This window comes from Gouania willdenowi, chromosome 11 (genome assembly GCF_900634775.1).
Source record: "Gouania willdenowi chromosome 11, fGouWil2.1, whole genome shotgun sequence".
NCBI classification, from domain to species: domain Eukaryota; kingdom Metazoa; phylum Chordata; class Actinopteri; order Blenniiformes; family Gobiesocidae; genus Gouania; species Gouania willdenowi.
The window spans coordinates 115,242-142,036 of NC_041054.1; the positions used below are offsets into that span (position 1 = coordinate 115,242).

General features: G+C 37.5%; 3 protein-coding genes across 6 annotated transcripts; 1 reads left to right on the forward strand and 2 right to left on the reverse strand.

Annotated features, from left to right (window-relative positions):
• The first annotated feature begins 819 nt into the window (after nt 1–819).
• LOC114471814 (putative deoxyribonuclease TATDN1) lies at nt 820–6,662 on the forward strand. Its single transcript, XM_028460746.1, has 12 exons — nt 820–904; nt 1,706–1,771; nt 1,848–1,897; nt 1,977–2,040; nt 2,134–2,277; nt 3,383–3,425; nt 3,948–4,033; nt 4,113–4,153; nt 4,819–4,895; nt 4,963–5,033; nt 6,197–6,323; nt 6,389–6,662. Exons 1-12 carry the CDS (start codon nt 823–825, stop codon nt 6,489–6,491), a joined length of 954 nt encoding a protein of 317 aa, XP_028316547.1. The 5' UTR covers nt 820–822; the 3' UTR covers nt 6,492–6,662.
• A 621-nt stretch (nt 6,663–7,283) lies between these two features.
• On the reverse strand, nt 7,284–12,866 carry LOC114471816 (estradiol 17-beta-dehydrogenase 8-like). 3 transcript variants are annotated; one of them, XM_028460749.1, is made up of 9 exons: nt 12,743–12,866; nt 11,411–11,613; nt 11,218–11,334; nt 10,115–10,210; nt 8,669–8,754; nt 8,231–8,315; nt 7,809–7,851; nt 7,663–7,737; nt 7,284–7,594 (listed from the first exon to the last, which is right to left on the reverse strand). In XM_028460749.1, the coding sequence occupies exons 1-9, from the start codon at nt 12,786–12,788 to the stop codon at nt 7,575–7,577; spliced, it is 771 nt and encodes a 256-aa protein (XP_028316550.1). In that variant the 5' UTR covers nt 12,789–12,866; the 3' UTR covers nt 7,284–7,574. The 3 variants fall into 3 exon arrangements, 2 of the variants coding, with proteins under 2 accessions (XP_028316550.1, XP_028316549.1); XR_003675030.1 differs by lacking the exon at nt 7,284–7,594 and adding an exon at nt 7,924–7,970 and having other exon boundaries at nt 7,668–7,737; XM_028460748.1 differs by having other exon boundaries at nt 7,284–7,737.
• A 3,652-nt stretch (nt 12,867–16,518) lies between these two features.
• LOC114471779 (bromodomain-containing protein 2-like) lies at nt 16,519–26,469 on the reverse strand. Of its 2 annotated transcripts, none has more exons than XM_028460692.1 (12): nt 24,519–26,469; nt 22,551–22,854; nt 22,291–22,428; nt 21,521–21,656; nt 20,943–21,130; nt 20,091–20,606; nt 19,877–20,005; nt 19,607–19,798; nt 19,288–19,529; nt 18,425–18,744; nt 18,212–18,340; nt 16,519–17,388 (listed from the first exon to the last, which is right to left on the reverse strand). In XM_028460692.1, exons 1-12 carry the CDS (start codon nt 24,548–24,550, stop codon nt 17,261–17,263), a joined length of 2,454 nt encoding a protein of 817 aa, XP_028316493.1. In that variant the 5' UTR covers nt 24,551–26,469; the 3' UTR covers nt 16,519–17,260. The 2 variants fall into 2 exon arrangements, with proteins under 2 accessions (XP_028316493.1, XP_028316494.1); XM_028460693.1 differs by having other exon boundaries at nt 24,509–26,469.
• Nucleotides 26,470–26,795: the final 326 nt, after the last annotated feature.

Genomic DNA, 26,795 nt, shown 5'->3' on the forward strand with positions numbered 1-26,795 from the left:
TTACATGTGGTGTAGTAGTGCACTTTTATGTGCAGTAAAAATGAATTTTAGACTCAGACTGACTTGTGTTGTGTATAAAATTTGTGTTTTTTTAAAAAAAAAAAAAATTAATATCCCAATTATTGACAGTATAATATTAAATCCAATCACAATATATGTTAAATAGGCACCTAAGTTGCATAATAACCTGAATCATGGCAAAAGCATATGGCAGTAGCTATCCGTACGGTTGCCGTATCAATATACCGACATTCTATCCGTACAAAGCATCCCTATTTGGCCAGTTTAGATCATGTGATAGGTCAGCCATTGGTCAGTTTAGGTCACGTGACTAAAGCTGACCCTAAACCTAACCCTAAGATGCTACGTACTTGTACTTCGGTAAACGTACCAATAGCACCAGGAATTGTCCGTACGCCAACTGTATAAATAGGCAGTTTCAAAGCATATTATATCCCAGCCGTAATACTCTCATGACGGTCAACTAGTTTTGAAAACAGGTCAAAACAAAGTATTATCAAATAGTAGGTGGACAGTGGACTGCATATATTAAATATTTTTGAATGATCCTTAATATTTTAACAAAAATGAGTAGTACTTCTCAGGTAGTTTTTTTTCTTTTTCTTTTCCATAATCGGTAAAATGATGTCGTTACGTTGACTGACATAATAAATATGAAAAATATCATGAATATCCACTTTGCTGTAATATATTTTCAAAATGTAAATACCTAAATAAACAGCAGTAAACACCGTATTAAGTTACTTACCAAGTAAAAGGCGTTGCCCCCTTGCCTCATGCATTACGGTAATGCAGCATGCTATGCTACTGTCGCCGAGAGTTTCGTGTTTGGTTTGGTGCAGGACTCTCACTCGGTCTGTTATGGCTCAACTTAAGTTTATTGGTAAGACAGTTTGTGTTTTTGGATGAATTAATAAACGTATAGACTGCGTGTTCGCTGTTATATCGTTAATCTGGGCGGTATTTCATCAAAGTCTTCTTAATAGAGCCAGGCCTACGGTTTAAACCTAGTTTAGCCAAGCCGTCCGTGACCACGCCCCTTTTCTAAATTTCGTCAAACTCTTCTCAGCTTGTTTCTCTCCAGCTCAGCCAATCAGCTGACAGCAGAGCTCGTCTTCATTAGACCCACTACATCGATCACAGATTGAATGATTAGAGACGTGAGGGCGCATGCGCTGCAGCTGTTACAATGATTAGGCAGCCAATAGAAACCACTGCTGAGACCAACAGGACGTGACGTCATCTGTTACCGAGCAGTGAGAATAAAGGCCATATTTAATCATTTACTATGATATCCTGTTTAATTTCCTTTTAAAATACTGTATTTAAAATTCTAACAGAAGTTTCTTTGACTCCATGTTCCTTTTGTAGATCTTTGTTGAGTGTTTTAAAACAGTGGTTCCCAAACTTCAAACAAGTAAAAATCTGAAGGAACACCTATTGGGCCAAAATAGCCTTTATAGCACGTGTTATTTAGCCTGGTTTATGCTTGACGGGCACGGGACGTCGCGAGGTGTGCACGCCAACAATAATTAAATAGTTTTTTGCAGATGATCTTGATTACAAATGTTTTAAACATAGCTAGCTAGTAGCTACTTAGCTAGTTTCTCATTCGTTAACTGTAAAAGTTGTTAGTTTTATATTTGTCTCAATAGAAAAATAAGTGTCTCCTCCCTCCTGGCAGATATCGGGGTGAACCTGACTGACCCCATGTTCAGAGGGCTGTACAGAGGGAAGCAGAAACACCAGGGTGAGCTCTTCCTCTCAGGCTTTCCTCACTACAGGTGACGTTAGAGACTTTCTGACGCTTGTCGTTTTCCTCACAGACGACTTTGATTCAGTCATCGAACGAGCTCTAAAAACTGGAGTGGAGAAGGTAAACTAGAGCTAGTGACAAAGATGGAGATGTTGGAGGTAAATCTACATGTTTTATTTGTTTCTTTGTTTTGTCACAGTTTATGATCACTGGAGGAAGTCTGGAGGACAGCAAAGAGGCCCTGAAACTAGCGCAGAGCAGAGGTGAACATCTGCACTCCTTAAATTGATATAAATGAGTCTGTAAATGTGTGTTTGTGTAGTTTTTGTGTATATTGTGTCCTGTGTGTCTTTCAGAGGAGTTTTACTGCACGGTCGGCTGCCATCCCACGCGCTGCGGGGAGTTCCAGCAGCACGGAGAGTCTCGCTACTTATCAGCGCTGCAGGAGTTAGCGGCGGCTAACGCGGGAAAAGTGGCGGCCATTGGGGAGTGTGGACTGGGTCAGTGGACACAGCGTCAGGGCAAAGCTACACTTTTACATTTTTAAAATAACATTTCTATTTATTCAATATTTCATTTACTTCTGCTTTTCTGTTGTTGGTTTTTAAATTTAATGCAATATTTTTTATGTAATTATGGGATGTTGATTGTAAAGTTGTGCATTCTAAAACAAACAGCAACTTTTAGCAACAAACCACGTTTAAAAATCATATGTGAATTTTTTTTGTTATTTTTTACCAGATTTACAATTCAATATTTATGATTTTTTTTCTCATGAAAATATTATATATTTTGGTACTTCCAGTGAATTTGCATATGAGCTAAATTATTAGTTTCACTTGTGACATTTAGATTTAACAATTACATTTAACATTTATGTTTACATTTAGCATTTGGATTTAGATTTAGATTTAATATTTAACATTTATATTAAACATTGAAATGTTATTTTAAAAAGTAAATATCGCATATTTCACAAATATTGCTGTAAATTTGGTCAAAAGTAACGTAAAAAAATATAATTATATATAAATATAATTCACATACTTTTATTAAATGTGGTTTGTTATTAAATTATTTTAGTGTGAGCAACTTTACAATCTGTGGCCCATATGCAATGTACAATTTTCACTTTTATAAAACCTTAGTAATACTTTGTTTATTTAACAAATACAATTTACTAAATCTCTGTCAGAATGTTATTTTCTCCCCCTCAAAATAGAAATAATGATATATTTCTCTATTATTATTATTATGCAATGCTTTTATTAAAAGCAGCTGCACAACATTAACATATTATTATAAGTTTGTTTACAGCAAAATGAACTATTTACCACTGCAACATGAAAACAAATCAGACACAGAGCAAAACAAATATAATAAAGTTTAGATGGGGACCAGATGTTTGCCTCTGCTTTAGTCTGTTTCTGTCTGAGGGACAGCACGTGTGAGTGAGTTGTGTTGAATGGCTTTGAGGGAGTAAAAAAGGCCAATCAGCAGTTTTTCAAAATAAGATTTTAGCCCAAAATCTATTCTAAATAATGTATGTTTTCCTTTGTTTTTTGTCTTTTTAAACATGACTTTAATCACACATTTCTTTTCCAGACTTCGATAGGTTGGAGTTTTGCCCAAAAGAAACTCAGCTTAAGTAAGTCATAGATTACGGTTTGGGATCATATAATTAGACTCAAAATAAATGAATTATGTTTTATTAATGCAGCAGATTATTTGCATATTTCAAGAGAATCGTTCACTTTGGTATAAAAGCAGGACATTATGATCTCAGATACTGTCTAAGGGCTGCTATTGCTATTCAATGGTTATTATAGAGACAAACAAAGCACATATTCAGACTTGGGAGAACCAAACCTTTCCACTGACACCTCGTTTGACCAGATCTGAGCTTTTTTGGTTATAAAATAACCATTGAATAGCAATGGCGGCCATCTTGAAAGATTGCCGTCATAATGAATTTTCTTTTTCCAAAAATAACGTTCCTTAGAGAGTATTTGTTCCAAATTTCATGCTTTTATACCAAAGTGTAGAATGTCTGCTGCTCTACAGTGAAATACAGTCAGATTAGATTTTAACCCTTGTTTTCAGATCTTTGGTGTTAATAAATCATTATTTCCTCCTGTTTCTCACTGTGTGTGTGTTTTTTACGTCAAAGGTTCTTTGAGAAACAGTTGGATTTGGCCGAGGAGACCAAGCTGCCCATGTTCCTCCACTGCAGAAACTCTCACCAGGAGTTCATCGGTGAGTTTGTGTTTAACGGAGAAGCTCCAGATGATCACAGAGGTCAGATTAACGTTCACCGTTTCTTCATCTTTTACAGAAATCATGAAGAGAAACAGAGACCGGTGTGTGGGAGGAGTGGTGAGAACCTTTAGACACTGTTTGATAGGAAATGTACAAAATATGATGCACGTCACTAGTTTTTATTCAAAAATATAGAATAAATATATAACTAATTACATAAAACTGAGGAAAAATACATATAATCACTAACGTAATATCAGTAAAAAAAAAAAAAATTCAGTTTCTTAATTTATGAGAAAGGAAACAATAGCAAAAAATATTAAGAAATCAGTCATAAATTTCTACAGCTTTAGTTAAATTAAATTCAAGACTTTTTAAAACCAACTTCACAGAAAACATCATTGGGGGTTAAAAAAAACGCCACATTTAAATTTAGCACTGTTGCTATGCTACTCATATAGCACAGCTAAGCTAACAGCTAACTATTTCTAATGTAATGAAAGTCATTTGACCACATTAGATACAGTATAATCCCTTTGAGCAGCTTTCCCCCGTTAGCCTTGACCATGCTAACTACCGTTAGCTTGTAGACGCTGTCGAATCTTTGTATTTATATTTTATAAATGGGATTAAATAACATTTCCAATCTTTAAAAACATATTTAAAAACACGTTAGATATGACGTGTGTATAATAAGACGTGAGAATAATAATAATAATATCTTTTTGTGGTTGTGTTTGAAAGCATCAGATTGTTTTAAATAATAACGTAATGTCTCTAAGGTACATTCGTTTGATGGGACGTCTGCAGATGCTGCTGCGCTCATAGACCTGGATCTGTACATCGGAATAAACGGATGGTGAGAGTTTGACTCATGAAAGTCAAATATCAACGCGTCACCTTTTCCTTTTTATCCACTTTTCTAGTTCCCTGAAAACAGCGGCAAACATCGAGACCATGAAGATGATTCCATCTGAGAGGCTGATGATAGAAACAGGTGAGCAACGCATTACTTCCTGTACGCCTGGAGAGTTCTGTTTTGGTGATACAGTAAATTACAATATATCAATATCTTTTTATTTTGTAGATTATTTCTTTGAATTAAAATCTACTCATTTTAGGAGAACATTCAGTAAATAACATTTAGACGGATTACTGAGTGCGTCCCAACCCAGACCTATCCCTGAACTCACTCACACGTGCTGTCCCTTAGAGGAGAAAAAGCCAAAAGTGGCTCATGTTGTGCAGCTTAAATGTAACTTAGAATTGTCTTCCTGGTGTGTTTTAATTTCATCTGGTCGTATTTGTACCAGTGCGTAGGATCACCTTATTTTGAAAATCCAAAATTAGGAAACGGGGAGTTACGCGTTGAGGCACGGTACGGGCACGCCTAGCAACAGAGCGTTTATCAGACCTGGGACGGAGGGGGCGGGGAAGAGCGCGCCGAGTGGAGTGCAGAGCGTACACACACAGCAAAACAGGCTTCCAGCAACACATCCCAGCCCAACCCCTCCCCCATAGTGTTGTGACAGGAAAGCCAAAAAGAAATAGAAATATAGATTTAAAAAAAAAAGGTGCACAAAGAAAACAAAAATGTACAACATAACAAAATGAAAAATGAAATAAAATCAATATCATTGAGAAAAATCTTTGTTAATTTTTGTTAAATTTACATTTTCCCATGTTTTTTATACATTTAAAAAAAAACGAATGTTACCATTTATTTTGAAATATGAGAAATTTAAGACTTTTGAAACATTGATTTAAGACGTTTTAATGACAATTAAGGCCTTATTTTTAGATTCAGGAATTTAATGACTTAAGACTTTTTAAGGATCTGCGAGAACCCTGATGATATTTTTACACTGTAAACATTTCATCTAGATTTATATTTGGGAAGGTGAAAGTATAGAATACAGTTGTTTGACATCGTGTGGTGTTTTCATTTGGAAAAACTACAATAACTTAACAAGAACTGAAATTGTCATTTTTAATTTCACTCTGTGAAGATCAGCCACACAATTTAATTAAATTTTAATGTTCGTAGTCAATTACTAGAAATTCCAGGCGACCCCACAGTTGAAAAACGCTGCTTTAAAAATATTGATTTACAGTATATGGTATTTCACCATTCTGAGAAAAAATATGACTTGGTTCCAGATGCTCCGTGGTGTGGCGTGAAAAACACTCACGCAGGCTCCAAACACGTGAAAACACTTTTTCCCACAAAGAAGAAGTGGGAGGCGGGGCAATGTGTGAAGGACAGAAACGAGCCCTGCCACATCATGTGAGTACATTTAACAGATTTAATACATTATAAAATAATTCATCACTCATTCAAACACGTCTCAGACAAGTTCTGGAGGTGATGTCTGCGGCGAGGGACGAGGATCCAGTGGAGCTCGCCAACACCATCTACAACAACACGCTGAAAGTCTTCTTCAGCTCACGGTGACGCACGAGAGGTAAGAGAGATGTCACTGAGTTAAAGGGGTTCTCCACTGCTTCTAAATGTACTGATTAGATTCTAATAAGTACATTATTATGCTCCATATTTGTTTTATTAACTTTTGAAAATAGGACTACTTTACAGTTTTAGTTTAGTTTTGTGTTCCTCCATCTTGAAATCACGTGATTGATGATGTCACAAGGCCCCACTGCCTGTAAACATCCCATTGTTTTCTATTGGAGTGAAACTTTCAGCCTGATTTTTAGATCATTTAGTAGATTTTCTGTCAAAATAACAACTTTGGTTGCTCTAAATAATCAGGAAAAGTTAAAGATGTAAACCTCTTGTTTACAGAAAGAGAATAAAAACAATTGTGACCCGAAAGAAATCTGTCACCGCAGGGGGGCAACAGTTCCAACTTTGCTGTTTGGTAATAAACAATGAAGCAGAGAGAAAGAGCTCTCCTAAGGGACCTTTACTCTCCCTTAAATAGCGCACTGACACGCTCTGGTGGCTGAAGTTAGCGAGTAATCACAGACTGTCACAAACCGTGAGGATAGAAGTCCTTTTGGGTGACAGTCCGTGATTTACTCATTAACTTCAGCTACCAGAGCGTGTCAGCGCACTCTTTAAGGAGGAGTAAAAGTCCCTTAGGAGAGCTCTTCTTCTCTGCTTCACTGTTTTTATCCACTTTCTGTAAACAAAGAGGTTTACATTGACATCTTTAACTTTTCCTGATATTTTAGAGCAACTAAAAACAGAACAAGTTGTTATTTTAACTGAAAAATCTGTTAAATAATCTAAAAATCAGGCTGAATGTTTCACTCCAATAGAAAACAATGGGATGTTTACAGGCAGTGGGGCCGTGTGACATCATCAATCACATGATTTCAAGATGGAGGAACACAGGCTCTAAAACGGTAGTCACATATAAAGAACATGAATATGGTGTATAATAATGTTTAATTAGCCATAGATCGTATAAAAAGTACATTTAAATGCAGTAAATGATTCCTTTAAACACAGACGTTAAATGTTTACAGAGTTCAGGAAGTCTTAACTTTCAGCCTTGTGTGACGGACAGCTGCTTCAGCCAATGAAAAGTCCTCCTGACAGAGAGACAAAACGTCGACGTCCATTTTTTTTAAACGCGTTTCCATGACGACAGAGTGAGTACCTGTGACGTGGATGCTCGCCCCCGTCACGTATCGAGAGTCGTCTGAAGCTAAGAAGGCACACACATCAGCCACCTCTGGAGGACAGACACACGGACCAATCAGTGGCTTTAAAAACCTCGACCTTTGACCTTTTAGTGTAACAGACCTGCGGGCTCGCCCATTCGACCCATCGGCACCAAAGACTTCATCTGAAACGATCAATAAAGTTGAATTGAATCATGAGAAGCCATACATGAAAATCAAATGTTAACATTACATACGTTGAGATAGTTATTTAGAATCGATATGTTCACTAATCCATTTTCATCTGTGTACAAATAAAACACATAATTAAGCTGAGCTTCTGTTTGTTCCAAAAATACAATAAAAAAAAAGTTTGAATTTTTTTATGACATGTTAAAGAGATATTTATGATAATAACCTTTGAACACATTCAACGCTGCCAAATATCACAATTTTTTTCTTAATTTTTTTTGTTTCTGTGAAGTTCATATCTCAGGTTTGATCATATATATATATATATACTGTATATAGTAGCCCGTGGTCTAAGAGTTAGGCTCCTCCTACCTTGTCTATGACCTTCTCTGGAACTTTGTCCGTCATGGGGGTGGAGATGAAGCCTGGCAGCACACAGTTACACCGGATACCAAACCTGACGGAATGAAGGAACCTCATCATCTGTTTAAGGGGGACTAAAGGTCCCTAAGGAGAGCTCTTCTTCTCTGCTTCATTGTCTACTTCAGACATGCAAAACTCTGCAGTGTGGTAGTAGATAATAAAGCAGAGAAGAAGAGCTCTCCTGAGGGCCTTTTACTCTCCCTTAAACAGTGCGCTGACACGCTCTGGTGGCTAAAGTTAGAGAGTAGATCACGGACTGTTGAAGGACTTCTATCCTCAGGGTTTGTGCGTCTTCAACAGTCCGTGATTTACTCACTAATCTCAGCCAATCAGAATGCTCCTTAATATTAAATTATGAATGTATTATTAATATGAATCATGACTCACCTGCTCAGCTCTTTGGCAGCAGTCCTGGTCAGAGCCTCCACTCCAGCTTTGGAGGCGGAGTAATTCACCTGTCCTATGTTTCCCACCTGTCAACACACCACAGATCAGGGTTGAGGTCAATTACATTTACAATTACAATTACCAGCATTTTTCTCAATTACAATTACTGAGCCTGAAATAAATAACCTAATAAAAGTTAACCTCTGTCTTTTGTTAGCATCGCTAATGATAACAGGTCATAAATCAGCTGTAAAATACACTATAAACTAATATCTATCATCTAATCATTTCTTATCTATTGATTACCTTGTTTATTCTTGTTAATCAATGTAAAATGTGAGAAAGCTTGATATGAAACATATTTTAATAACTGGTAAACACTTATGTATAGAACTGTAACATGGTTCCACAGTTTTGCATTGAATTATATTTGACAATTTTTATAGAATTTTCATGGCACTTAAAATTACAAAGTCAATTATTATTTAATTACAATGGACCCTAACCCTGTCAGATCATTTAAAGAGTATTTAAAGGTGCAGTAGGTAACTTATAAAAGTGACTTTTTGTCATATTTGCTAAAACTGCAACTATATAAAGACAGCGTTACATAAAACTAGTCATCTGTACAAAAAACAGGTTCATTAAGTCCCGCCTACTGCAAATTGCCAGAATTCACCGCGACCGAGCAGAAAAAACCAATCAGCGCCAGGATTGTGTTTGATGGACTGACAGCTGTCGATCACAGCTCACGCCCCCTTCCTCCTCAGCTAGCGTTAGCATTAACAGCTCACACAGCCAAGGTGCGTTCACACCATACGTGACTGTAGCGACTGCAGACGCTTCAACATAGCGGAGCTTTTTGGTCACTTCATTGCTCCAGTGACATCATTATCAGGAAACAGTGTGTGTGTGTGTGTGTGTGTGTGTGTGTGTGTTTACAGTACGTATCATAGGCAACGCCGCTATGGTTTAAATGATCAACTGATAGAGTTACTAAAGGATGAGTTCACTCAGAATTTAGGATTATTGAAGAAGTTAACTGCTTTAATTTTGCCCCATTAAATTGAGGAAGTGTAGTACAACCCTCTGCTGCTGCCGTCTCACAAATTTTTCAACTTTGAGTGACGAGGTCATGTGTGACCTCATCACTCAAATCAAGCCAGTCACGTCGCTCGAGGGGAGATAACTTGAGGTCGCGTCATTTACATTGATTTGAATGTAATCTAGTCGCTTCAGTCGCGTTCGGTGTGAACACACCTTTATCAGTTTTGTTGTGTGGTTTACTGGCCATTTAGTAATATTCACTATGGAGGCGAGGCAGGAGAGGGAGGGGGAGGGATCTGAAAGTTGTACTGTGCTACGTCCTCTCTCTCCTCTAAGTTACCTACTGCACCTTTAATTAAAGCTTGAGTGTGCGTGTGCTGATGTGTGTGTGTGTCTCACCTTTCCCACGATGCTTCCCACAGTGACGATGGATCCTTTGGACGCTCCACACGCCACCAACGCCTGAGCCACAGCCTGAGTGACCAGGAACGAACCCTGAAACCAAACGTCACCAACAAACGATCGACCAACAGTTTACGTTTAATGTTTGGAAACAAAAAAAACTGTTTTACATTTTCTAGGTTGTTAATCAAGCTTTTGGCGTATTTGTTTTTTGTTGAATTATTAAATACAGATATCATTATAATGAAGAAAAGAAACTTTATTTCATCCATTATTTCAAACATTAAAATAGAAGATTAAATCAGTTGAACAATTAATTTAAATAATCAAACTCATACAAATTTGTAATTTTAAACATATTTTGACTTTTATTTACCAAAACAAAGTCTCACTGGGACTAAAAATCTCTTCTGAGAACTTTTAAACTTAAAAAAAGTTTACATTTTTAAATATTAAATGTAAAAAAAAATGTTTTACTTGAAACTTGTCATAAAAAACTTTCTCAGAGAAACTCCAGTTTTAGATGTAAATTTTGATTCAACTACGGAAAATAAAGTGTTTGCTTTTTTTTTCTTTTTTTTTTAAATAAATCCATTAGTTCACATTTATTACAGGAACAATTTTCAGCTTTCATTGATTATGGATTGGTTGACAGGACTTTACAGTCTGTGAGCGGTTCCAGTTCAGCAGCAACAAAAGTTACAATTAACATAATATTACACAGATTATTGAGAGCAACAGTAACAAATAAAAGATAATTAATGGATGTGAAATTTAATAAATAATAAAGATTAACAACAGAACAGTTTATTTCCATTGAATCCAAAATAGGTGAAAATAATCTTCCCTTCAATAAGGATTTTATGTGACGTTTTAATCAGAATATATTTTGTATTCAGGTTTTTTATCGTCATTGACATATATATATATATATATATATATATGTGTGTGTTAGATAGATATACAGTATGATGTAGTATTTTAAGATAAAATCCCTCATTTTGTTTGTGTGACAAAGTTTAAAAGAAGCAAATCACACCTTGTGACAATTAATGTCCAAATTAATCAATTAATAATTATTAATAATCAAGCAAACAAACCTTTAGATTGACCTGAACGACAAGGTCAAAGTTTTCCTCGTCCATGTGAAGCAGGAAGTCGTCCTGAGTGATGCCTGCTGCGTTCACACACACTGAGGGAGGCTGGAAGTACTCCGTCTGTCCCAGAGGAAGAGTCGTTTGATTGGCTGAGAGAGATCACATGGTTCTTTAACATGATGGGATGTGGTCGCACCTGAATCCGTGTCATCAGCCTCTTCACGCTCTCTTTACACGCCACGTCCACCGCTGCAGCCGTGTGAACCTGCGTTCTGAGCGCGCTCTGCAGACTCTCCGCCGTCTCATTGGCCGACTCCTCTCTGATGTCAGCGACCACCACGGAGGCTCCTTCAGACGCCAAACGCTGACACACGGCCCGTCCGATCCCACTGCCTCCCCCTGACAGAGAGAAAGGAGAAAAACATGAGCGAGGACTCTTAATAACAAGAAAAGAACGTTTAAAATCAGTAAAAACAAATATTAAATCAATCAAACTAATCCTGCTGATGGAATAAAATGTGATTTCTGAATATTTGTAGTGTTTTCCTGCTCTGTATCATATTACAGACTGGAATTAGATTCATTAATAAAAGAAAGTGAGCAAATTTAGCACAATATCGTGTTTTTATGTTTAAATGTATTTGTTTATCACAACGTTAAATAGGTGGTCATAATAAAAAGGCTGTTAGATATTCTGTCCTCTGGTGATTTAAAACAGAGCTTCTCAACCTTGGGGTCACGACCCGATTTGGAGTTGTGTGATGCCTTCAAGAAACTAGAAATAATTTCAGAACATTTTGAGCTCATTTTTGTTTATTTTTACCATTTTCTGCAAATTCACCATATTTTAACTTATTTTTTGCCATATTTTTGCTCCTTTTAATGCATTTTTGCTACATTTCTCCCATTTCTGACACTTCTCCATCACATTTTAATGCCTTTTCTGCACATTTTTCCACTTTCCAGACATGTTCATCACTTATGAACCCTTTCTACCACTTTTCCACCTAATGTCACATATTTTGACCCATTATTGTCACTTTTAACCTCTTTTCACAATATTTTGTGCTTATTTTTTGCCAATTTAACCACATTCACCATTTGTCATGTCCATTATTTACCAGTAATTCTTCCAGTTTTGACACTTTCAACCCATTTTTGTCAGTTTTTGGAAACTCTAACTTGCAACTTTTAACCAATTTCACCACCTTTTCCACCATATTTTTAGTCACTTTTAACCCATTTTATTTCTGATTAAAACATAGATTTACATCTTTAAGATGACTAGATACTGTGGTGCAAATAACAGTAAACTTCCTGGATAACAGTGGATTATTATTCTGATAAATAAATAAATGTGTTGTTATCACAGATTCATAAAGTAATTAATCAAACTTTATTTTGAGAAACCGTCACAATGAAGCTAAACTTTATGTTCACCGACAGGAAAACAAATAAACAAACATTTTCTGAGTCGTTTTAAAAGTGTTAAAACTAAAACTAAAAGAGAATTAAAAAATAAACCAACCAGTGACCAACGCCAACCTTGACACGAGCCTCGTGGTGGCCGCCATGACACTTTAGTGTTGTTGTCGTTCTGCTGTTTGTCCACCAGGGGGAGACTGAGCGCGTAATAGCACAGGACGGTGGCGCGGAAAGGACAAACTTCCTGAAGTCACATAGTTCTTGTGTTTCCTTTATTTTACTCACTGTAAAGGCTTTAAAATGTTTACAGACTATATTTAATATTCAGAGTTTAATCATAGAGTAATAAATGTAATAACCAAAGGATAAACAAATTATTAAAATGTAAACTATTTCAAAATTATGATCAAAGTGTTAAAAATCTATAATAGTGATGGTAGCATAAAAAACAAAAAGTGTATTAAATTCATGAAATGGCCAATACACCCTAAAGTTAAAGAAATTCAATTTAAAATTATAAATAATTATAATCCAGCAGCAACAATACTTTAAAAAAAAGATTTGTTTTTTGAGGCGGAGCCATGTGTCTTCTGTTCAAAGGAGGAGGAAACTATTAAACTATTAAACTATTAAACATCTTTTATTCTCTTGTGACATAATTAAACACTTTTGGCATAAATTAATAAATTGGTTAAAAATCAGAATGGATAAAATTGCACAATTGCAGTTGGAACAAGTGCTTTTTAGAAACAAAAAATTGCCAAAACTTTACAATATAATCATAATTATGGGTAATTATTATCACTAACAGTATTTAAAATTTAACTTAAAATCTATTTTACTTCCCGATCATTTTTTTTAAATGAAATATATTGAGAATGTATGTGATAATGTCTCCAAATATTTGTTGCTGTGACTTGCCTTGCTGTATAATTTATTTTATTTACTTCTCATTTCTACTATGTATGTGTACATGTATATAAGATAATAGTGTTAGTAATATTAGACACAATTGTCTCCCAATGAGAGTTATGTATAATTGTTTGTATATTGCAATAAAAAATAAATAAATAAAAATAAGTAAAGGTTTTCACATTTTAATACATCATATAATAAACTTTTAAAAACAGTCTTTTTTTTTTTTTTAAATTAGTCAATTTTAAATTACTTTGTGATTATATTTTGCTTTATTGCAAACAAAGTACGCAACTACAATGAGTTAATTTTTAAACCATTGTAGCTTTATATTTATGTTTTTCTTTTTGTTGAAAATAATTACGTCCATGGAGTTTAAATATATCTAGAATTTAAAATCCAGATAAAACCATTGTTTTCCAGACATTAGAGAGATGGAAAACGTCTTCAATCCTCACACTACTTTAATGATGTAAAATAATTTATTCAGATAACAAATAAATACATTTTTTTATTTATTTTTTTGTCTTCTTTTATTTTTTCTTTTTTTTACTTGAAATAACTTCAAAAATTAAAATTCAAAACGACAAAATATTGCTCAACAACCATTAATTTTACCTGTATACATTATTTTTAATGAAGTCATTATGAAAGCAAAACTGTCGAACATGTAGTTATTTCTAAGCATCACAAGAAAATCTTTGAAAAATGTTATATTAAACTCGATTAATTTAAATTAGTTTGACATTTTATTAGAGGAAATTATTATTATAAGGAACACAGAAGTGTTTTTTTCATATTTATTTTTTTTTAGAAGCATGAAAAAGAAAATTGCTGAACATTTGTAGCAATAAATTAGCTACTTTGTCCACTAAACAGCAGAAAAACACTGGTAAAAATTATGGAATTATATTACAAAGAAAAAAATCTCTAATAATATGTTATTCAATCATACACAAGTCGGTAAATTTAAAAAAAAAAAAAATGTTTTACAATAATTAGGATGAATCAATCAATTTTGACACATTATTTTTGAATATGTTGAATAGTCTTTTTTCTTTTAAAGGGCAAAAATATCGCTACAAATAACTAAAATAGTCTCATTTCAAAGATGAATTGGCTTTTTTAAACTGACATAAATAGGTTGCAGTAACTCATTTTGTCCACCAGAGGGCAGAGATTCCACAACAGAAGACAAACACTCATCACGAAGATGGAAAAAATGAATTATAACTGTAAATTTAATGCATTAAAGCACTAAAAAAGATGTGAAAAGTTGACCATTTTCCTTTCTCATAAATTCATAGAAGAATAAAACTGTAAATCACGCAGATCACAAACGTACCGCTAGGTGTGAACAACAACTTTACGGCAGGTGTGAGTTTGTTCCACTTCCGGTGCAGAAGTTTTACCCGGAACATGAATACGTCATAATATTTTTATTTTTTTTTAAAACGACATTATATGTAAATGTAAGTCAGAAGGATTTGATGCATTATTTGGAAAGCAGGTGTTAAACTAAAATATATTTGTCGTAAATTAATTTGTTTCTTGTAATAGAAAACAAAAAGAGACCACGGATTTTAAAAATCTGCTTTCATAACCACTTAATATTTTTATTAAGTAGTTATACCAACTACTTTTACAAATGTATGTTTGCTTTTTAAATAAACTATTTTTTAGGCACAACTTACCCGTATGTAGATGTTTTAAATAGTGATTTTAATCATAAAAATCAAACGCTGATGTAGTCACATTAAGTGTCCACCAGAGGGCAGACTGAAACACACCGGAGATTTAACATTTAAAACTAGTTATGATTAAATAACTTGTGTTTTTATATATACATGTTTATTAAGAATAAAACCACTATTTTACTAAGAGCTGTTTCATAGATTGTTGTTTATCATAAGACATTAAATAAAACGTTAATAGATGCTGACAGATGTTGGATCTACAGAATTTCTTCTGCATTTTATTGATAATTGGCTTAAATTAAAAGCAAAAACTAATATTTTAATAAAGAAAAACTGGACTTTAAAACAGCCACATATCAATTTGCCTTTTTTTTTTTAATATATTTTGGATTAAACTTTCATATAATAGTTTTCTTCTACCCATTTTTTTTTTTTCATACTGTTCACCATCATATACATTTTTAAAGATTTGAGAATAAATGTGTTTAAATATTTGTATTAGAAAATGGAAAAGGCAGTTTTAAAAATAAACACCATCAAAAAACAAAATGCAATATATTTATAAGACACTTTCATTAATACAAATCTTAAATGTTCACACATATGGAGACATAGTGTTACATTTAATTATTATTCATTTTTGTCTTTAATGTAGTAAAGATGTAGTTACTTATTTTGAAAAACTGACATGAATAATTGGAATAATTTGGTTGAATAAATCCATGTTTGTAAAAATAATAAAAGCAACTGTTACAGCCTGGGAAATAAAAATACACGTTAAATTTTATTTATGAACAAATGAAATACTGAGTCCAGCACAGACGCCTTTTAGGCCAATTTAAAATTAAGGAAGACAAAGCTGGAATAAATAATAACACAGGAGATTATTGAACAAAAACCTCCAGTTGAACATGTTTTTTTTTTAATTTAATGCAGGCAAAACTAAAACATGCACAAAGCCTGTGACATTTGAACACGTGTCCAACCCTCCAAAAGTTTATAGTCCAGTCGTCTCTGTTCCTCCTGAATAAATAATCTCTAAGGATGAAAAACTAAATCTTAGTCGCTTAAAATAATAATAAAGCCACACCTTTCATTAGTAACTTCAACAAAACATTGTATTAAGACGTCAGAACAGGTTTTTCAACTGCAAAACGTACTAAAATAAGCCCTCACACAACCTTTACTTTAGATTACAGTGTTTTTTTTACATGGTGGAAAAACTGATCTAACATTCTTCTAATCGGTTCAATCAAAAGAGTCATAGAATAGATGTTTGAGCCACGTGTGAGCACACACACACGTCCTCACAATTTATTAGCAGATTGGTCACAAAGAAGAAGAGAAAACGCCGTTACAGACAAACTCACAGTGTGTGGAAAAGACGACACACAAAGCAGGAAAAAAAAAAAACGTACAAGCTGTAACTACGTCTCATTTCTGTACAGACGAACCCTCAGGGACGAGATGCAGGAGCGTGTGTGTCTGTGCGTGTGGCATGCATTCTGTATTTGGACTGAAACCAAAGGTGCGTCTGCGTGCAGAACGATTTTTAACGCCTGCGTCAAAACCATGAAGAACGCCACGAGGCTGCGCTCGTGGTGTCGGAATCGCCAACAATTCATACGTGACACGCTTGCACGCAAAAACACTTCCCCAATAGAAATACGAAAGAACCAAACCAACTCCGCCCACCACACATCATAGTTCCCACAATCAGGGAATAAATTAGCTCCATAAAATGCTTCTTTATAAAAGAAAATATGTTTATTGGACTGTACCACCTGGTCTATACAGCGTCCAGACAGGGGGAGGGGGGGGGGGCGTACGGTGCAGACAGAGGGGGCGCGTTGTGGAAAGGGACATGAACTCCAGAAAATGGACACATTCTGGCCCTAGCACCTTCATCCCTCGCACACACGCCCGTCTATGCGTCGCTCCCTCCACAAACGGGGGTCGACCCTTCCACCTTCGTCTCGGTTGCGTTCATCAACCGGCACGTGTCCGCATCAGCCCGAGTCCGAGTCGCTGGTGTCTGAGGATGAGGACGAGGAGGAGGAAGAGGAGGAGTCTGACGAAGAGCTGCTGGCGCTGAGACGTGACGGCTGGTTGTGAGCCTCGGCCGCAGGTTTCTCTGCTGCAAAACAAAACAAAAAACACGACATCACGTTCTGATCTGAACAAACGCAACAGGATGACTTCCTGTCATGATGTCAAACTGGATTTTTATTTAAGTATAAAGGTAGAATCATTAATTTGAAGTTTTAGAAGCAACAGCTTCAAACCAGCCTGTCCAGGATCAGACGTGACCTTTGATGTTATTCCTTTGATGTTAGTCAGTGATAAAAATTAACAGGTTCTTTAAAGACTCAAAATTGGAAGTAGATTTGTGTCTTCGTTATTAATTTTAAATAAAAAAAAAAAACATTTTTAATAAAACAAAACACTTGTTATAATGTAAGTGTTAAAATGCAAAATAAATATTTGAGTTCCAAAAATTTGCATTTGAACACTTTTTCTTCAAGTTTTTTCTTTGAAAATATTATTTAAAAAACACTTCAATCAAAAATATTTTCAATAAAAAGTCACATCAATCAAAAAAAATTGTAAAGAAAAAAGTGTTGAAATGCAATTTTTTTGAATCTCAAATATTTTTTTGGAAATTTAACATTTCTGATTGAAAATATTTCTTTTGATTAAAGTGTTTTGTTTTATTGAAAAGGTTTTTATTATTAATAACAAAGACACAAATCTACCTCCATATTTGAGTCTTTTAAGAACTTGTTCATTTCTATCATGATTAACATCAAAGGAATAATATCAAAGGTCACATGTGACACTCCTGCTTCTAAAACTTTGTTATTTTTACATGTAGAATCTATTGTGTACTATTTCATAACTAAATAACGATGTTGTATTGATAGTGTGACAATGATCCAGTGGTTAAGGTGAGATCTTACGTTTGGTCTTCACAGGCTTCTTCCCAGAGTTGAGCTGTCCACTGACATCCATCAACCTTCTCTCCAGCTCCAGCTGCTTCTCCAGAGCCAGCTCCTCACGGGACTTCCCCGCGCTGTTCTTACTCACCGCTGTAACACCAAACAGAGACAGGCGAGTGAGTGAGTGAGTGAGTGAACGAGTGAGTGAGTGAGTGGCGTCTCATGTCCACTGACCGTATGGCTTTCTGGGTTTCTTCCTCAGACACGTCATGACGTATCTCTCCAGTTCCCTCAGCGTGGACGGCTTCAGCGTCTCAAAGTCGATCTCGATCTCTTCGGGGTTGGTGTCGCGGAGCGACGGCTCGCGTGATTGGATGATGTAGACGACGCGGCCCAGCTTCTCCCCGGGGAGCTTGTTGATGTCCAGGCTCAGCTGACGCTTCTCGTCGTAGGACATGGGCGCCGTCTCCTCCTCTTCGTCAGAGTCGAAGTGACCCACGATGGGGTCGTGAACCGGCTGGGGCATGTTGAACATGATGCTGCTCTTTTTGGATCTGATGGAAGAGTCAAATTAATGTAAGACCTTTCAACATTTCATCTCAGAGGGTCGCCAGATGCCTTTAAGAAACTTTTTTTTTTTTTTAACAATTTGAGCCATTTTTGCTTATTTTAGCATTTTTTTCTGAAACTACACCAAACTTTCCACATTTTAACTTATTTTCATCACTTTACTTTTAATGCATTTTTGCTCCTTTCCTCCCGTTCCTGACAAATTTCAATGCATTTTCTACACATTTTTTTCCACTTTTACGACATTTTCACCACTTTTACACCTATTGTCACATATTGACCCATTAATGTGGATTTCCATCTTTAAGATGACTATAATAATAATAATAAACGTTCCTGGATAACAGTGGATATTATTCAGATGAATAAATAAATGTGGTTATCACAGATTCATAGAACAATGGACCATCATTTTACTGACTTTATGGAAGGACCCCAAAAATCTCTCCTTTATTCCCCCTTATAGATGGTCCTGTCTCCACATGACTGTTCTAGAATGTTCATGTCTGTGTTCAACCACTACTCACTTGCTCTTATTTTTCTTGCTCGTGGCCTTTTTCACTGGAATCACAGGACACGGCGTCGCTCGGTTGCTCTTGGTTTTTGAAGTTTTAGCTCGTTTGGGTTTAACAGGCGACAGATCGTCTTCTAACCGCCGATGCTTCTCCCCCTTTCTCTTTTTCTTCTTCTCCTTCTTCTCTTTCTTCTTCTTGGGTTTGACGATGGGACCCTGGGACAGCGCCGTGAGCTGCTCGTGCACGGCTTTCAGCTGTAAAAACACAAACAGGTCAGCCGTGGTGCGGTTGCTTTTCATCTCATGCTTTTCCCGCTCCGACGTGCACAAACCTGCTCCTGCAGCTCAGCCAATCGGTTTGCTCGCTCCTCCTCGGAGTCGGAGCTGGGGCTGCTCTCGCTCTCCTCGCTCTCGCTGCTCAGCTCACTCTCTGAGGAAGACGAGGAGGATGAGGAGGAGGACGAGGAGCTAGGTGGCGCCGGGGCCTCGTCTGGCATCTTAGCAAAGCAGAACTCGAACACGTCCTGTGAGGAAACCAAGTGAAACATGTTAGAAACTAGACTACAAAGTGGATTCAGGTCCCAGTACGACGCTAACATCACCTGTAGTTTCCTGGCCATGGCCACCACGTCGTGGTCGGGGGGGTTATACTTGTAGCAGTTGGAGAACATTAGCCGAACATCTGCAGAAAACTGCTGAGCATCTCGATATTCTCTGCTGTCCATCTTCCTCTGAACACCACAAGCACACAACCGATCAGTGAAAACATACGAGCACCCTGTGTGGAGTTTACATGTTCTTCTCGTGCTGGCATACCTTAATGGTGCTGAGGTCCATAGGCTGCTTGATGATGTCGTGATAATCATGGAGACCCAGCGAGGAGGCGTCCACGGGCTTGTGGAAGGGCCAGGCGTACGCCGCATGCTTCTTGGACAGCAGCTCCTTCAGGATGCCGCTGCAGTAGCGCAGCTGCGGCGTGAGCTTGCTGCGGCGCACTGGCGGGGGCAGGATGGAGTCCGGCAGGTCCTTTTTAGGAGGTTTGATTGGTCGCCCGCTCAGGCCCCGCCTGTTCCCCGCAGTGTCTTTAGGACCTAGCATCAGCCCTGTGGGGCTCATGCTCATCCCCATGGACATCCCCTGGCTGAGGGTGAGACCCTGGCTCATCCCCATCCCAACACTGTGGCTGTGTTCCATTCCCAGGGAGGCCAGGGTAAGCGGTGAGTTGTGGCCTCCCATTCCCAGGCCGATGCCACTGACGCCCATTGGGCCCATTAATGGCATCGCTACGGTGGTCGGGGTGGTCGTGTCAGCTTTCCTCTTCACGCCTTTTTTCTACGTAGAGAAAATATCCCAAATAAAGATTTTATCCTGGTTTATAGAACAACTAGGGCTGGGCAATATATTGAGTTTTCTATATAGAAAATTACCATATCACCTGTATCAATATATTTTTATTTTACAGCTTATTTATTTTATACTCAGAACAGCATGAAAAAGTCAAAAGTGGCTCATATTGTGCAGCCGTTTGTTAATAAATGAGCTTGTGTGACATTTTTCACCAGCAAATTTAACCCAGTCTTTCCTGTTAGACTTTGAGTTAAAAATATCAAAATGTATATTGTATTTTGATCCATATCGCCCAGCCCTAATAATGAATATAAATATTACCTTGGTTGTGGGCTGAGTGGCCATCCCTGTGACGGCAGGGATGCTGTTGTGCTCAGGGAGCAGACTCTTGCTCAGGAGAGTCTGTGGAGGGGTGGAGAAAATGGAGTCGGGCGTTTCGGGGGTGGGGGGAGAATACACAGACTGGGAGACCGCAGGGACTTGATGAGCTGTGGTCACTCCTCCAGACACTGTGAGATAAACGACAGAGGAAGATGTCAGAAAACTACAGGTGAACGCCAATCGTCATAGAAAATTAAAGTCATTCGGATCAATTTTTTTTTAAACCAATGATGCAATTTGTATTTTGTGTAACATGGAAATAAATGGTGGTGGAGGTGCAAATAAAACACGACCTCACTCGCCATTTAAGAAACCGACACACTGCTGAGTATGCAGCATTTTAAGATAGCAATCATGCTAATGCTCATGTGCAGTTAAAATAAGTTGTCTCATGGGTATTGTTTAATGTTTTACAGTAAAATATGAACATTTAAGGGGAATGCTGTCAGTTTGAGAAAATAAAAAAAATTGGAATAAGCCAGAAAATTTAAATCGGTGCACCCTTATTTGTTTATTACCTTTTTTCACTGGTTTGACAGACTTGCTCCGTGCAGGAGGGGAGGGCAGCTCCACCTCCTCCTGAGGCATCTGAGCCACCTTCTGCAGAAAAGCTTTCTCCAGGGACTGAGCCATCAGCACGATGTCGTCTGTTGGCTGTTAGAGGGGCAAAAGTAGAAAACCAAACAAAAACCATGAAACAGGAGTTTCATCACCTATATCAATAAAAGCAAGGAATTATATTTCTGTGTGTGTGTGTGTGTGTGTGTGTGTGTGTGTTTTTGTTTCTTAAATATCTCTGCAAATCAGGCTCAGACTGACCTGATATTTCCAACATCGTCTTAAACATTGTCTTAAATGCAGCTTTGCAGAACAACTCAATGTTGACAGGTAGTCATACTAACTCAGGATAAGTTAAAACAGCTCAATGTTGACAAGTTGTCATGGTAACTGAGGATAAATTGGAAGCTGCAAAGAATATCCTTAAAAAAAACTAACTATTGACCAGCAGGTGTCCTCAGTGAGCAATGTTTGTAGCTAAGGTGAATAAGAATAAATTGCACGAGTGTAATTCAGAATTAAATTTGCATTAGGAATTGAGTGTTTACAAGGTCAGTTTAAAGAGGATTTAACTTTAATTCTGAATTGAAGAGGAATTAAAGCTCCCATGTAAACCATTCATGAAAAAGCTACTTAACCTTCCACTTTTCTATAGCTACACATACTTCCTACAGAGACTGCACTAGTTAAATAAACACATTAGAAGTGTTGGTTTAAGCGAGGCCTTTACCTTGTTGTAAATGTAGCAGTTGGTAAACATTGTGTTGAAGTCCTGCATGCACTCGCTGGCACTGTGGTAGTAATTGTTTTCTAATCTCTTCTTAATGGAGCCCATGTCCATAGGAGTTTTGATGATCTTGTGATAGTCCTGCAACAAAGCCACACACGTTCAGAACGCAGATGGGCACTCTGCACGTAACTGGTCTTTTTGTGAGAAATATTAAAAACCAAGCGTTGGTCTCGTCTTAATTGACCATAAATTCCACTTACAGGAAGGTTGAGCTTCACAGAATCAACGGGTTCATGGAAGGGCCAGGCAAAGTGGTGCCTCCACAGAGACTTCAGCAGGACTTTCTGTAGGAACTGGAGCTGGTTGGTCATCCTCCCCTGTCGGTTGGGGTCCTTCACAGGAGGCTGCGGGGGTCCCGACGGGGCCATGTGACTGAAGAGGGGCATCCCCGTGCTCTCGAAGCCCTCGTAGAGCAGCGAGGGTTTCCGGATGCGCTTCGCCGCCATGCCCGAGCCCTGATCCATCGTGACTCCCAGGATGCTGACGTCAACCCCGATAAGAGAGCTGCAAGGAGATGCCAAAATGATGCCCACATCAACATCTGGCAGGAACACACAGATGTTCTCTAATCTGCTGTTTGAATATTTTATTGAAACACCATCTATTACCATCTCTTCCTTATGGTTTTCCTTTAACTTCAGATTCAGTCTATTTGTAAATAACAGGGAAACCAATGCTGACAGCATTGCACTACATGTAACTTTAAGCCCACCCACATTTCACTCTCCCAGGGGATTGTGGGAGGGGCTTTAACTAAGGGTGGCTTACTTTGATGCCGGGGCTGTTCACATGCTGTCCTACAGAAATGAGAAACAAGCCAATAGTGTTTGCTTTCCTTTTAGCAGATGATGTGAGGTTTAACCATTAACTGTCTGTAGAATCTAGGCTTTAAATGATTTATTTTTGTTCCATTTCACTTCCTCCTCCACTATAATAATGCACCTCCTCACCCATTGTTTCCTCAATTCTGCAACAGCAGCGACCTTCCATAAAGTAAATTTGTTTCTATTTCATAAATAACTTTGGTTTAGACATGTTGCACTACCTGGCAAAATTGTTTGGGAGTCACTGGTATAGGTCACATTCTTATTACACAATTGTTTAAAGCAAAATACAAAGACACATAAATGCCTCAATAACAAGGTTCATTTTAAAACTTTAATGCAATAAATATAAATGTCTGGGAACTTGTAAGTATTAAAGTTGATAACTAAACTAACAATCTGAATTCGCTACATATAAAGCTGGGTGCGAATAATTAAGATAAATATAAATAGCCATAAAGCCAATTACATTAAAAAAGAACCAACGTGGTTCGGTTGTTGGATATGTTTACATTCCTGTGACCTTTGAACTACTTCCTGCAGCAGTTAAAGTAAACATTGTTTAAAATGATACAACTTATTGAAACACTTTTGACAGTTAATAAACTTTATTATAAAAAAAAAAAATGAATAAAATGAAGTTAAAGAAACAATGCAATTTATTTATTTAAACACAAACAATACATAATATGGTACAGAGTTATCATTTTTGAACTGGGGGTATTTATTGGGCGCCGTTACTAGGCAACCAGTTACAACGTAGACCTAACAGACCTTAAAATTATTGTGTAAATTTTAGTAAAACAATATTTCATAACATATTTAAAGAAGGGACAATAGCTTATTTTGGCTGCCCCTGAACGTCACATGGCTACAAAAACATACCGGTAAGAACCGGGAATAATGTCACCACAAACCGGGCGTTAACAGTAAACAACACTACCATTCTTCCCACAAAGCCTACGGGTGATGTAAAGCTATACCACACACACACACAGAAGCCTCAATACGCCCTCACATTACAGCGGAGTCCGCCCGGTGGAGTAATGCTAATGTTAGCAATGCTAACACCGACAGCAGCGGGAGATAGTAGCCCTGACGGCCGAAGATGGCGCCGATAAAACCAAAAGTGGCAGTTCCGTTAAAATTCAAATAAAATCCATTAGTTAGTGAAATATTTCAGTCCAAATAAGTTGTATGTCCCTGCAGGAAATCCAGGTGCCCGCCCCCATCTCCCTCCATAACACCAACTGACGACATTAATATTTTTATATTAAAATACGGGATTACCGTTGAAATACCCCCTCGGATATCAAGTTCACAGTCTGTTTTACCGTAAGATACCTGTCAAGGTGCGGGTTTACAGCCATATCCATCAGGATGGATCCGGATTCTGTTTGATAGCCAGATCCGACACCGCTCGTCAGGTCGCGCTGTTCACCGCCAAACAAACGCCTTCACGTCTGCTCCGTTGAAATGGCGACGCTGCGGCTACACCCGCTCCTTTATAGACCGTGCTTTCAACCTATTGGAGGAGTGACACGACAACGTTCCAACCCCTTCGATTTCTATTGGATGCCACGGTCATCAGTTAGCGTGGCCACACCTACTCAACAGCGAAGCTCCTCCGACATGTTTTCTCCCTGCTTCATTTACCCGCTGTTACTGTCGGTCAAAATAAACGTTTCAAAACAATAAATCCGGTCTATTCAGGACACAAATGTACACACTCCGCCATATTATCCTCCACTACCTACCGACAGATACGAAGCTTGGCGAGCTCGAATTACGTTGGGAAGTTTAAAGTGACGACGCTGATTGGCCAGCAGGTCCAGCATCGAAGGTAGATCCCAGGAAGCTCATTGGTTCCTGGCCCTGTCACGCGCATCCTCTGTGAGCAACAAGTCTCTGCGCGAGCGCTCCAACATGTCCGTATTTACGTCTCGTGGAAGACACGCAGATCCGCCATCTTGAAGCACGATTTCACCACAGATTTTTATCAAATATAACCGGTAAAATCAACCTTTAAGAACAATAAAAGCACACACGACGACGGAAATTACTCTAACACACAAATGTGTGGTGAGAGCAATCGAAGTTAACGATTGATTAGTGTATAAAGGTTAACAGTTGGAAACAAAGCCACGCGGCCTCTTTGGCCCAGGTGCGGAAATAAGTCAATAAACCGAAACTCAATTAAATGTATAAAAGCCACACTCAACGGGAATACATGTATGATACGCAAATGGCTTCAGAGTTATCAAGCTAAGTGAAATGAGAGGAAAAACAACCAACTGAATGACACAGCATTTTTCCTTGAAGCAACAAGCAAGCCCTTGCAAACCTTGAGGTCCAAAACACGTACAACACACATTGTAATGAAGAAATAAACATGAAATAAGAGCCCCCATATTGATAAGATTACTGCCAAACAAGTAAAACAAATGATTACCTAACAACTGCTGCCCATCCCCCACCCCAAGGTTATAAACTTCCTACAATGTCACTCCATAAAATATACAGTCAACTAAATGCGGATAAAGTTACTTAGGCTTTCACCTCACACTGTATACATGTCATTAAATGTCAATTTGAAATTTTTTTTTTTTTAAGTTTTTTTAAAAAAAAAATATATATATATAATATATATCTAAAACCAGCCACAATATACATTTTTTAAAAAATCAATGCAAACAAGTATAAAGTGGTAAATCCAAAAATGCGGCGACACCTTTCTTCCAATAATCTTCATGTCTTCCACCTCGATACTTTAAAACCAACACATTTCTCTCAAACATGTCCGCCTTCTTGTCCGGTGGGGGAGGGGAGTCATGTGATGAAATAATCTTCATCAAACGTGAACACGTGGCATTCCGCAAAACCCCCACCACCTAAAAAAAAAAAACTAAAAAAAAACCGCATCTGCGTCGATATCCCGACACGTTGATGAAGAATCCAAGGTTTCCTTCGATTTTCAAAAAGAGCGTCAGATTCGGAGATAAAGTTGAACAAATATCCCAACAAAGAACATACTTTCCCGTGTATGTGCCTCACTCCGATTGGTCAGACAAAGCCACGTGACAAAAAACCCGATTCGCGTGCCTCTGATTTAAAGTACTTTTCCACTCGGTTTTGTTGTAAATCCGTGTGTGAACGCAGAAACGACTCGCATAATACACATTTTCGTTTGATTTCAAAGGAAATAAAAACGTCCGTTCCCGCACGGCGACGATTGCCGTCGATCTCCTTTGGTGACGACATTGTGAAACGCGCATGCGCATTTAACATCTGCCAGCAACGCAGACACAAGCAGATCCAGGGTTTTTTTTTTTAATCCGTTTCAAACCACGTTATCTTTATCATGTTAACGGTATGGAGGGTAGGAACCGATCAGTCCTTTCAGAGTAAAACAGGAAGAAGCCCCACATAGGACACTTTCATGCTTTTACACTGTTTTAATCGATGCTGTGCAAATAATATGTACTTTTTAATGTAAGCATTAATAAAAGTTGTTTTGGTAAAATAAAAATAGTGATTGATAATAATGGTATTTTTTAATGAGATTTTTCATGAATAATTACTAACTGTTTATGTTTAATGCACACGTTCATTATTTATAAT

Excerpts from the sequence above, each read along its gene's own strand:
- LOC114471814 (XM_028460746.1), top strand. The coding sequence starts at position 823 with ATGCTACTGTCGCCGAGAGTTTCGTGTTTGGTTTGGTGCAGGACTCTC. Across the intron at positions 1,772-1,847 it reads AGGGAAGCAGAAACACCAGG|ACGACTTTGATTCAGTCATC; the intron begins GTGAGCTCTTCC and ends TTTTCCTCACAG. Across the intron at positions 1,898-1,976 it reads TAAAAACTGGAGTGGAGAAG|TTTATGATCACTGGAGGAAG; the intron begins GTAAACTAGAGC and ends GTTTTGTCACAG.
- LOC114471816 (XM_028460748.1), bottom strand. The coding sequence starts at position 12,788 with ATGGCGGCCACCACGAGGCTCGTGTCAAGGTTGGCGTTGGTCACTG. Across the intron at positions 11,614-12,742 it reads AAGGTTGGCGTTGGTCACTG|GGGGAGGCAGTGGGATCGGA; the intron begins GTTGGTTTATTT and ends TCTCTCTGTCAG. Across the intron at positions 8,316-8,668 it reads GCTGCCAAAGAGCTGAGCAG|GTTTGGTATCCGGTGTAACT; the intron begins GTGAGTCATGAT and ends TCATTCCGTCAG.
- LOC114471779 (XM_028460692.1), bottom strand. The coding sequence starts at position 24,550 with ATGGATATGGCTGTAAACCCGCACCTTGACAG. Across the intron at positions 22,429-22,550 it reads CTGTGAAGCTCAACCTTCCT|GACTATCACAAGATCATCAA; the intron begins GTAAGTGGAATT and ends GCTTTGTTGCAG. Across the intron at positions 18,745-19,287 it reads AGCAAGAAAAATAAGAGCAA|ATCCAAAAAGAGCAGCATCA; the intron begins GTGAGTAGTGGT and ends CTCTTCCATCAG.